At 38.8% G+C, this 11,616-nt stretch overlaps 1 protein-coding gene across 1 annotated transcript; it reads right to left on the reverse strand.

Annotated features, from left to right (window-relative positions):
• Positions 1-2,794: 2,794 nt before the first annotated feature.
• Positions 2,795-5,212, reverse strand: LOC142625217 (uncharacterized). The gene is made up of 4 exons (XM_075798908.1): positions 4,775-5,212; positions 4,328-4,483; positions 3,710-4,156; positions 2,795-3,076 (listed from the first exon to the last, which is right to left on the reverse strand). The coding sequence occupies exons 1-4, from the start codon at positions 5,210-5,212 to the stop codon at positions 2,795-2,797; spliced, it is 1,323 nt and encodes a 440-aa protein (XP_075655023.1).
• Positions 5,213-11,616: the final 6,404 nt, after the last annotated feature.

The following is an 11,616-nucleotide window of genomic DNA, read 5'->3' on the forward strand; positions in this document are numbered from 1 at the left end:
AATGATGACGTTAGTTGTGTTTGAAGAATGTTGGGTCTAAGACTTTAGGTTCAAATGTATTAGAACTTCATTTTGTAATATTGCCAAACCATGATCAAAACGTTTAGTCTTGTTTTTAGACTTGCTCAAAGTATGTTTAAGTGTAAAGTTGGAATCGAGTGTACTGCAGGATTTATTGTGTAAAAATGCCTGGCTCAATTGATCGAAAATTAGACTTGATCGATCGAAGCTTGTGCAGATTGTTTTTCTGCAGAATTTTCCAACTCAGCCCAAGCCCGTTTGACGTGTAGGGTTTTATGTTTTGTCTTAAGTATAAAAGGGAAAACCCTAGCCACGTTTTGAGGTTGCTCTTTATGTTGTGTGTGTGAATCTCTTGTGAGATCTAAAGGTGTTTGCCTTCACACACACTTAGGGTTATCAAGGTCTAGATTGATGTCAACAGCTTTGTGATCAATTCAGTTGCAGATTCAAGAGCCTAAAGATATACAAGCAAGAGTGCTTGTGCTTGTTGGTAATCCAAGAAAAAAGCAGTCTGTGGACTTAGAGTTGTCACGTGATCGTGGTAGTAAGTTTCCTACTCGAGGTAGCAATAGGATGTTAGTGGTCTAAGTCGCTATTATGTAAACTTTAATTCTTTCATAGTGGATTCGGTTTACCTTGAGGATAGCTAGGTTAAATCCTCCCCAGGTTTTTTACTGGTTTGGTTTTCCTGGGTTATCATATCATTGTGTTCTTTATTTTTCGCACTTTACAATGATATGATATATTTGTGTTAACCTAGAATTGTTTAATTTGACAAAGTAATCACTTGGCTAATTAACTAGGTTAATATGGTTGTTTTAAGGGGTCTAAAAACGTACAAACAATTTCTTTAGTTGTGTTTGAACAGCTTTTTATTGAGTCCTGTTTAAATGACAATATTAGTTGTGTTTCAACAACTTTTTTAGCTGCGTTTGAACAAATTTTTATGTTTAACTGTGTTTGAAAAGCTTTTTATTGAGTCATGTTTGAATGACGATGTTAGTTGTGTTTCAACAAATTTTTTAGCTATGTTTGAACAGCTTTTTATTGAGTCATGTTTGAATGACGATGTTGCACTGTGCTTACGACTCAAAGTCATGCTATTGGAGCGTCTTTAGGTTAACCAATTTTTTGTTCGGTCATATTTGAATGACGATCATAATAGTTGTGTTTAAACAACTATTGATTTAATCGACTTTGGTAATTGTGTATTAACAACTTTGATGGCTATGACGATGTTGGCTATGTATAAACAGGTCTTGATTTGGAGTGATAATGACGGAGATTCTTGGGACGTCTCCCAAGAATGATCTCCTAAATATTACACGTGCTCTTGTTGGTAAATAACTCACAGATAATTATTGATAAATACGCATTGACAATGCTCTTTGTGTATTATTGATCTATGAATGACGAAAGTAATAACTAACGTACATATTGAGATGAAGATTGGGCAACTTGAAATGTACAAGATTGCTTACTGGTTTTACTTCTTTAAATGTTCTATGTTTCATGGTCGAGGTAGTTCTAGGCCATCTAAAGACTTTAGGTAGTAGGAGCCTTCTCTGGAGTAACAGATTACTTTGTAGGGGCCTTACCAGGTTGGTCCCAGTTTTCCTTGGGATGGGTCCTTCGTTGCCTGTGACGTTTCCTGAGGACGAGGTCTCCTTTGTTAAACCTTCTTACCTTGACCTTTTTGTTGTAGTATCTGGCCATTGCTTCCTTGTGTTGGGCCATTCACTTCATGGCCTCCTCTCTGACTTCATCAATCAAATCTAAGTTGTTGTTAAGCTCCTGCTAGTTCTTCTGACCTTCATAAGTTTTGACTTGGAAGCTCATCAATCCCATTTCCACTAGTATGACGGCCTCAGTGCCAAATGTCAGTCTGAATGGCGTTTCTCTTGTTGGAACTTTTGTGGTCATCCTGTATGCCCAAAGGACGTTAGGTAGTTCTTCAGACCATGCCCCTTTTGCCCCCTCAAGCCGAGTTTTATAATTTTGAGCAGGCTTTTATTCATCACTTTTTTCTGACCATTAGCTTGAGCATGTCATGGAGAAGAGTAGTGGTTCTTGATTCCTAAGTCTTGGCAAAATTTTCGAAACTTGGGATTGTCGAACTGATTTCTATTGTTTGATATTATGACACATGGGACTCCAAACCTGCAGATGATGTTTTTCCACACAAAGGTGGTGATTATAGCCTTTGTTATCGTTGCTACTGGTTTTTCTTCTACCCATTTTGTGAAGTAATCAATTGCAACTATCAGAAATTTAAGTTGCTTCTTCTTTAAAGGGAATGGGCCCATAATGTCAATCCCCTATTGGGCGAAGGGCCATGGCAAAGATATGGGTGTCATCTTCTCTCCCGGTCTCGTCTGAACATTTACAAAGTGTTGACACTTATCGCATGCTCTGACAAGGTCATGTGCGTCCTACTGTAAAGTTGGCCAATAGTATCCTGCTCTGAGTGTCTTTCCTGCTAAAGACCTTGCTCCGACATGATTTCCACAAATTCCTTCGTGAATCTCGCAGAGCACATAATTCACTTCTTCTGAGTTAGCACATCGTAAGTATGGGAGTGAATAACCTCATTTGTACAGTATATTGTCAATAAGGACAAAGCAGGCTGCTCTGATTTGTATCTTCCTTACCTTTGTTTAATCTTCTGGGAGTCATTTGTCTTTCAAATAACGGACGATGGGAGTCATCCTTCTGTGCTTGGTTGCCCCCTTATCTCGATACATAGCTTGGAAGGCACATTGTAGTCGTCTGACTAGGCCAATCTAGCTAGGAAGTCAGATTCTATGTTTTTAGCGCGAGGGATTTGCACAAAGTTTAGGCTGTCAAAGTGCTGCGAGAGTTGTTGGACGATCTTCAGGTACTTCTGCATTCTCTCTTCTTTGACTTCATAATCTCCCTTCGCCTGTCCAATTATAAGCTGAGAATCAACTTGGACAATTAGATTCTTTGCTCTGAGAGCTTTTGCTAGACTTAATCTTGTTAGCAATGCTTCATACTTAGCCTCATTATTTGTTTGCAGAGAATTACAGTCTAACTGCATACTTCAATGTTTCTTTTTCTGGAGATATGAGCACTACTCATGCCCCTCCTGCTTTCTTCGAGGCAGACCCATCTATTTGAACCATCCATGTTTCCATGGGGAGTTCTTCTTCCTTGTAGGGGTAGGTGAATTCTGCGACGAAGTCCGCCAGTACTTAGGCTTTTATTGCCACTCGAGGCCGATATTTGATGTCGAATTGGCCCAGATTGATTGCCTATTGGATGAGTCTTCCGGCTGCATCTATCTTGTTCATCGTCTTTCTTATTGGTTGGTCTGTCATGATAACGATGGAGTGTGCTTGGAAGTAAGGACGAAGTATCTGGAAGCGACCACCAATGCGAAAGCTATCTTTTCCATCCTTGGGTAATTTGCCTCTGCTCCCTGGAATGCCTGGCTGGTATAGTAGACCGACTTCTAGACATTTTCTTCTTCTCTGATCAATGCCGAATTTACTGCAGTGTTAGACACTACTAAGTAGAGGTACAATTCTTTTCCCATCACGGAGGGACTTAGTAATGGTAGCTTCATCAGATACTCTTTTAATTTTGCAAGGGCTTATTCGCATTCGTCAGTCCACTAAAAGGCCTTTTTCAAGATCTTGAAGAATGGCATGCACTTATCTTTTACCCTGGAGACGAATCTGTTTAAAGCTGCAACCTTTCCTGTCAAGCTCTGAACCTCCTTCACTGTTTTTGGTGATTTAAGCTCAATTATTGCCTTTACTTTGTCTGGATTTTCCTCTATGCCTCGTTGGGACACCATGAATCCCAAGAATTTTCTTAAAGAAACGGTAAAAACACACATTGCATGGTTTAATTTCATATTGTACTCACATAGTATGCTGAAGGTTTCTTTCAAATCGTCCAAGTGGTTGGCTTCGTCCTTGCTTTTCACCAGCATATCGTCTACGTATACTTCCACATTCCTTCCGATTTGGTGAGAGACCATGCAGTTCACCAATCTTTGGTATGTGGCCCCTGCGTTCTTCAATCCAAAGGGCATAACTCTGTAGCAGTACAACCCTTGGCTAGTGACAAACAAGGTCTTCTCTTGATCTTCTTCGTCCATGAGGATCTAATTGTATCCAGAAAATGCATCCATGAAACTTAAGAGCTTGTGCCCAATGGTTGAGTCTATCAGTTGATCAATCCTTGGCAACGGGAAGCTATCCTTCGGGCAAGCCTGGTTCAAGTCTGTGAAATCAACAAACATCCTTCATTTGTCATTGCTCTTTTTTACCATTACCACGTTTGCTAGCCAATCTAGGTAGAAGACTTCCCTAATGAAACCAGCTTCCAGTAGCTTTTCTACTTCTTCAGTTGCTGCTCGGTTGCGCTCTGGTGCAAATATTCTCCTCTTCTGCTGCACAGGTTTGCATTCTGGGTTGACATTGAGATGATGCTATATGATATTCCTATCAATCCCTAGCATATCCTCATGTTTCCACGCGAACGCATCTTGGTTTGCCCTCAAGAGGGAAAACATCTTCTCTTTTTCCAAAGTCGGGAGTGCTAATCCTATCTTCAATACTTTTGACGAATCTCCTAGGACAACCTCAACTTCTTGTAGTGTTTTTGACGGTTCAGAGATGGGCTCTGGTTCATTGATCACCCACATGTGGTTCTCCCCAGATGCTAAGGTAGCTTAGTAGCACTCTCTTGCCAGAACTTAATCTCCTCTGATTTCTCCTACCCTATGGGCAATTGAAAATTTCACTTTCAAGTAATATGTTGCCGTCGCTGCTCTCAACCTGTTAAATGTAGGTCTTCCCAAGTTGATGTTGTACGTTGAAGGGCAGTCAACTATGAGGAAATCGATTTCCTTGGTGACTTGTGCTAGGTAAGCACCTGCAATTACTGTTAGAGTGATGATGCCCCTAAGGACTATTCTATCCCCAATGAAGCTCACTAGAGAAGAGGTGAAAGGCCTAATCCTTTTCTTATCCATCTTCATCTGCTGAAACGCGGGTAAGTAGATGATATCTGCTGAGCTTCCATTGTTAATAAGTATCCGGTGAATGTTGAATTCTTCTACTCTAAGCATGATTACCAATGGATCGTCATGGGGTTGTCTAATACCGCGACCATCTCTCTTTGAGAAGACGATATCAGGTTCGTCACTCCTTGGCATCTTCACTAGAGGGAGTTGTGTATGGACACTATTTATTTCTTTCTTATAGGTTTTTTTTTCAGAGACTTCAACGTTCTACTTGCTGTCAATCCTCCTGAGATCGTCTTTATCTCCCCTGCAGGAGGTTTGCTATCTCTTACTTCTCGATTTCTGTCTTTATCATCCTTCCGTTGGTACCTGTTGGGCTTCGTTTTCCTGGCATACTTCTGTAACTTCCCTTGTCAGATTAAAGTCTCCACTTGGTCTTTTAAATGTCTACATTCGTTAGTGCGATGCCCATGGTCCTGGTGGAATCTACAGTACTTGTTCTTGTCTCTTCTTTTGTTTAGAGCACTGATTGGCTTGGGCCATTGCAGGGAGGGATCGTCCCTTATCTGCATCAGGACTTGCTCGAATTTGCATTATTAGAGGCGTAAAGTTAGTGATCTTTGGCTTCCTATCTAGAAGTTCCTTCTTTTTCCCTGTGGTCTGCCCAACACTTCATGTCTCTTTCTTCTTATCGTGATTACTGCTTGTTCCTTCGTCTCTCTTCCTTTTTCCTTTCATTTCTTTTGCAAGAACCGCGTCTTCTGTATTCATGTACTTCTGAGTTTTTCGGAGTAATTCCATGACTATTTTTGGCGAGCTTTTGGTGATGGAGAAGAAAAAATCCCCGAGTAGCAACCCCGCTTGGAAAATTATTAGGATGACTTAGTCTTCAGCTTTGTCTACCTGCAATAACTCCTTATTGAATCAGGTCACGTACTGTCTTAGTGATTCTCCTTCTGCTTACTGCATGTTGAGAAGATGACCAGTTGGCTTCTTGTGTCTTTGCCCCTCAATGAAATGACGAACAAAACCCTTACTGAGTTGCTCAAAATCTACAATAGTTCTTGGGGGTATCTTGTTGAACCATACTCTAGCTGCTCCTTTCAGCGTCATTGGGAATGCCCTGCACATCACCTAGTCTAAGGTCATCTGCAGTAGCATCAGTGTCTTGAATGATCCAAGGGATCTTTGGAATCGTCATACGATTCCAACTGTGGGAGACAAAATTTTGGTGGGAGGGGACGGTTCAGCACTTCAGTGGTGAATGGTGAGTCTGTCCTTCGAATCATCCCATCCAAATTCTCCTCGCCTTTTTCCTTCATGGAATTTCTTAATTCATTCATCTCCTTTCTCATGTTGCAAAGCTCATTGTCCATCCTAGAGGAATCTTCTCCAGAGGTCCTATCTCACCTGTTGGCTTGGGAGTTTGATTATTCTTCATTTTGGTTTTCACCTATTCGCCGACGTACTGCGTTTTGGGACTACATTGTCTTTCGCAACTCTTCATTCTGACGAGTCAGCTCTTCCACATTAGCCAAAAGGGCCTGGATTTGTTACTGTTGCACAGCTTCTGGCTATTGTACAATTTCTGTTTCCATCTCGTACTTCAAGGAACTCTTTTGTCACTAGGAAAGATGGCTTGAATAATTAGCGTTTCCCACAGACGGCACCAAACTGATGATGAAAGAAATCAGCAGTTGAGCTCCTCGTCGTAGTGGATGGACAAAGCTGTGATTAGGGTCGCCTCTGTTGAAGAAAAACCTGCAAAATGAACTGGGTGGAAGAGTAACACGTCGGTGTGGCATCAACCAAATTGCCTCCGATGCTTAAGTTAGTAAAGGAGAAAGATTTTTGAGAGAATGTACTGGAGAGTCATTTTTGTAGAGTATTTGTGTGCACCTTTAACTTTTGTTGCTTTCTCTTTTATAGTTGTGTACATCATCAATGGGTGATGAATAGCTATATTTATGCTCAACGGCTAGTGCGTTATAGAATCTTTGTCTGAAATTCACAGCTCATTCTGTGACCGTTGTTTTGTCTGTTACGTTTTGTCATTACTGAGCATAATAAATGTGTGTCGTCTTCTCTTGGTTAGTGACAATCTTAGCTAAATGATGATCATAAATTTCTGATTCATCAGGTGTAGTATTACTCTTAAAAGAATCAATAATATTGTTTAAGGAAAACAAAATATAATTTTATAGAATAAATTTGCTAAATTTAATATACATACATATAATATATATATATATTTTTTTTAAAGGGAGGGGGGAATTGCCCCTTGTCCAATGATGTCTCCGTCCATGATTGGGAATCAAGTAGCTATCATATCCCTCAGGTGCTGGTCCTGTAGGATCCTTAAATAGCCAAACTGAAGTCATCGACTATATGTAAATTAAAATTAAAAAAAAAACAAAAAAAACAAATCCTAAACTAATTAAATTAAATGGCCTAGAGGTATCTAACCATTACCAATGTCAATTAAGTGTATATGATGACATAATTTTGCTATTCAAGGATGTTTTCTATACAAGGTCACCGACAAAAACAATTAGAGATATGGATCTCCCCTAGGAAAGCAGGGTTACATGCCTAAAAGATTACATCAAGAAGATCATACTAAAAACTACTCTTTAGAATTGAATTTATTAGTAACTGTTTAAAAATTAGTATAATTATAAATCTGTCAATAGTCGAAGTAACCAAGGCTAAAAGTGAGGCCAAAGAGCTTAACAACAGCAGTTTCAAAGTGGACTATCAAATCCCCCAATCCATCCTAGAACAATAGTTAGCCTCTATACAAGTTCGCTCATAAACAGACTAAATTCAGGTTGACCTTTATGGGTCCTTTATCCTACCCTTTTGTTCCATTTAAATACATGAGAATTCAAGTTGTGATAATCAACCTCTCCAAAATTTTTTTTGGGGGGGAGGGGGGTGGTGTTGTGGGTGGTACCTTTTCTAGAAACCAGAAACAGGAGCCTTGTTTATGCACAACCAAACACGCATATGGTTTTAGATTTAGGTTGATGGTTGTTTCAAAGGGTCAGGCTTGAATTTTCCAATCCATTGTATATTTCGATTAGATCATGTCAAAATAAGCTATCAGTACTAAAGCTGCTTAGTTCAACGAAACAATTGCTTTATATTCATGCATCCGTGAAACCTATCACTTCTCCAAGCCCAAGAAAAATACCTGAATTCCTTTGGAAGTTCCCTATAATGGTTCAACTTGTTTTGCGTGACACGCAGTAAGTCTCGAACACTATCAAATTTATACCACCTATAATGGCCAATGTTATTGATAAATGCAGCCTCCATCTTTTCATCCCAATTTCCACCCAAAGCCACTGCTCTGATACTTTCTAACACTTTCAAGAGATCAGAATTAGTCTCCCTATCTTCCAATTCTACCCTGTCACTAGCGTCCCGAAGAAATGACAATCTCATCTCAGAAGTCCAGAATAGAGGATGGTGCAACACCTCCATTGCCTTTGGCCTGAGAGAAAATCAGAGGAAATTCGTCAATAAACATATTACAGAAGGAAGCATTTATAACTGAAAGGGCAGCAAGCTTAAATGAGAGCGTAAGATCACTATATATAATGTACCAATTAATGCATAGTAGAGTCAACTAATAACTAATTCATTGTGTTCTATGTTCAATCAAGACAAGAAATTTTTCTCAGAAGTACAAAATCATCTCTGGCAACTCCTAAATTGCCATGCAAGAACATCGTTTAAATATATATTTTTCTAATATATCAGTTCAAAGTAAGCAATCTAAGGTCAGACCACCCTCCTGCCAGTAAGCCTATACAAGGTTGACTAGAGATCAAGACCAATCATGATGTGTCAATACTTCAATCTATAAACCAAACCAGAAATAGTTGGTAACATTGGTTCAGCTTTTGTGCCTTCAAATTCTATCAGAAACAAAATGAACTCTTCTTTTTTGATGGGGCATCCAAGTGCTGCCTTACCCAATGACCAGTAGGTTCAGTCTAATGGTATACTTTTTCCTCGGGGACAATCACTCATGATAGAAGAAGAAAACTTCAACAGCTAGAATGGTAAAAATGATTTAAGAAACAGCAGGAAGTAATGACTCAATTATGTTTTGTGTGTGTGTGGGGGGGAAGGGAGGATATTATTTTTGGTGGACTTAATAATTACTTGTAACTTAGGTATGTCAACTAATATATCCACCACCAAATTGGGAGACGTTTGAGCAATAGAGTGGCAGCTTGGTAAGAGACCAAATTTTCAGAGTCCCAAAACTCATACAAGCACTCCATGATTAAAGACTTTGCACTCAGATAAAAATTTGAAAAGTATGAAATTTGCTTTAGCAAGTGAGTTTGGCAAGTCCCACTCACAAAAAGAAAATATCACCCCTCTCCCTTTTTTTATTATTATTATTATCGTACCTTCAACAAATAAGCAATTATTAAAGCGCATCCAAACTAACTTTGATATTTTGAGAGGAAACTAGGGCTGAAAGTAAGTCATTCAGGGTTGAAGATGACAAGCCTACTTTATGAATAGTAAGATAGATTGACAAATAAAAATTTGACTGAACCAATTCCACCAAACAACTTTGACGGTTGAGATCAGAGTATTAGATACACACACACACATATATATATATATATATTTTTTTTTTTTTTTTTTTCTTTGTTTGCTTCAAGAGTGGATATCTAAGTAATAATGTCTTGATTGTATTGAGCATCAAAAAACAATCTATAAGGACTTGAGTTTGACCCTTAGCCCACCAACAATAGATGATGGCCCAAGCCCAACACAATATATTTGTTAGAGAGTGGATTATATAAGAGAGTGGCTCAGTAAATCAAGTATAGACCTTAACTATCTAGATTCAAGCCAACAAGACAAACACAATATTAAGGAAAACTCTCCTCGGTTGAGTCCGAGGGTGAAATGTTCTTATATTTACTCAAATTATCTCAATACAAAGTGTTCTTTCTTTTTCCTTTTTTTTCTCTCCCACACTCCATGCCCATTTTTTATGGAGGCCTTTTCCTTATATAGTTATTCCATCCTTCATGGCCACCTTCCACTTGTTGATGTTGTAAGTGATCTCTTTGATGCTTGTCCATTAAAAACCTCCATGAAGCTTTGTGAGTAGCCGTAAGCTAAAATCTCACTGTTCAGGTGTCATTTCCACAAAAATGTGGTCAGTTGGTTAGGTGCAGAGCGTTTAATGTGGTGGTAGCAGCCTTCTTCTCAGATATTTCTTCGTTAATGTTGGCTCCTTTCCCTGAAGCTTATCCTCAAAAGAATGGTTGCCTCTTGCACAGTATTCTCTAGGCGGCCGAGTTCCAATCTTCCACAATGCTTTCCCGAGGAAGCTTGGCTCCTCGGGAGACACAATTCGTTCGTTATAATTTTTTCTTGTCCTCGACCCATTGACCCCAATTCCTCGGGATCCTATATGTCCTCGAGCATGGCCCACGGCCCAACACTCTTACTCAGCTCATTTCTCCTCACACAATCTATCGTCAATTTGATTTAAATAGCTCAAACTTATTTTAAAACTATCAATCATTTGCATTATCCATTTTTGTATTAATCTGTCTTCAATTACTTTAGAGTTGTCAAGTATTTGTACTGAAAAAAATGTACTAGAAGTTCTGGGTAACTCAATCCACAAAATACATTTTACTAAAACTTAGGTTTCTGTAAATTTAATAATTGATTATCCTATATAATAGCCAATTAGCCATACATTTGGCTTCAAATCTGTTCTAGCTTGAATGAATAATATAAATGTCCTTATTTATGTGTCATGTACCATCTAAATTTGTAGTGTGTGACTATAAATAGCTACCATGGTAGAAGTACATCAAATATCACTATTGGTGATAACATGAGTTTTACCATGGTGTTTGTGAGTTGCTGGTTCATCCTATTAGTGATTTGGTTGCGTTTAAAGCCAATGTGAATGAATTAGATGGTTTGGCCCCTATTAAGCAAAGGCTTGATAAGAAATTCCATGATGAGCTGAATTGCAAAGCTTGTAGATTTGAGTTAGACTCGTAAAATGTGTACATTATATAACCATGAAAGAGGTCTCAATTAGCCAATATGTTTTAGTTCAAAAATAATGAGGCACTAATAATGCAAAACTGAACGTTGCTTGATGATTCAAAAAATGGTCATCAGTCAATGACTTCGTCTAAGCTTAGACAAGGTAATGTTCTCGGCAAAGATGAGAGAGAAAGACAATGAAGTGGCGTTAGCCAACAGTTCTCCAATGAGTAAGTCAGTAGAATTCTCAATATCTATCAGAAAATCAAAATGTAATTTTGTATGTTTGAATGTGCGTACCTTTCTCCTCGTGCTTGATGGCTTATTTATAGTCTTAGTACAGCTGTTGAAAGCCTCATTATGAGTGTAGCTGTTGGGAGCCTTATTAGGCTCTCCTGGCTGTTTTGAGTAACGTATGTCTGAGCATAAATAGAGACTTAGGGTCCGTTTGGATAGAGCTTATTACTGAAAACTGAAAACTGAAAACAGAAAACACTGTAGCAAAATAATTTTTAAATGTGTGAATAGTGTTGTGGGACCCATTT

Source organism: Castanea sativa, chromosome 2 (genome assembly GCF_040712315.1).
Source record: "Castanea sativa cultivar Marrone di Chiusa Pesio chromosome 2, ASM4071231v1".
Lineage (NCBI taxonomy): Eukaryota > Viridiplantae > Streptophyta > Magnoliopsida > Fagales > Fagaceae > Castanea > Castanea sativa.

Excerpts from the sequence above, each read along its gene's own strand:
- LOC142625217 (XM_075798908.1), bottom strand. The coding sequence starts at position 5,212 with ATGCCAAGGAGTGACGAACCTGATATCGTCTTCTCAAAGAGAGATGGT. Across the intron at positions 4,157-4,327 it reads TAGATTGGCTAGCAAACGTG|ATCCTCATGGACGAAGAAGA; the intron begins GTAATGGTAAAA and ends GGATACAATTAG. Across the intron at positions 3,077-3,709 it reads TAAACAGATTCGTCTCCAGG|TTAGACTGTAATTCTCTGCA; the intron begins GTAAAAGATAAG and ends TGAAGTATGCAG.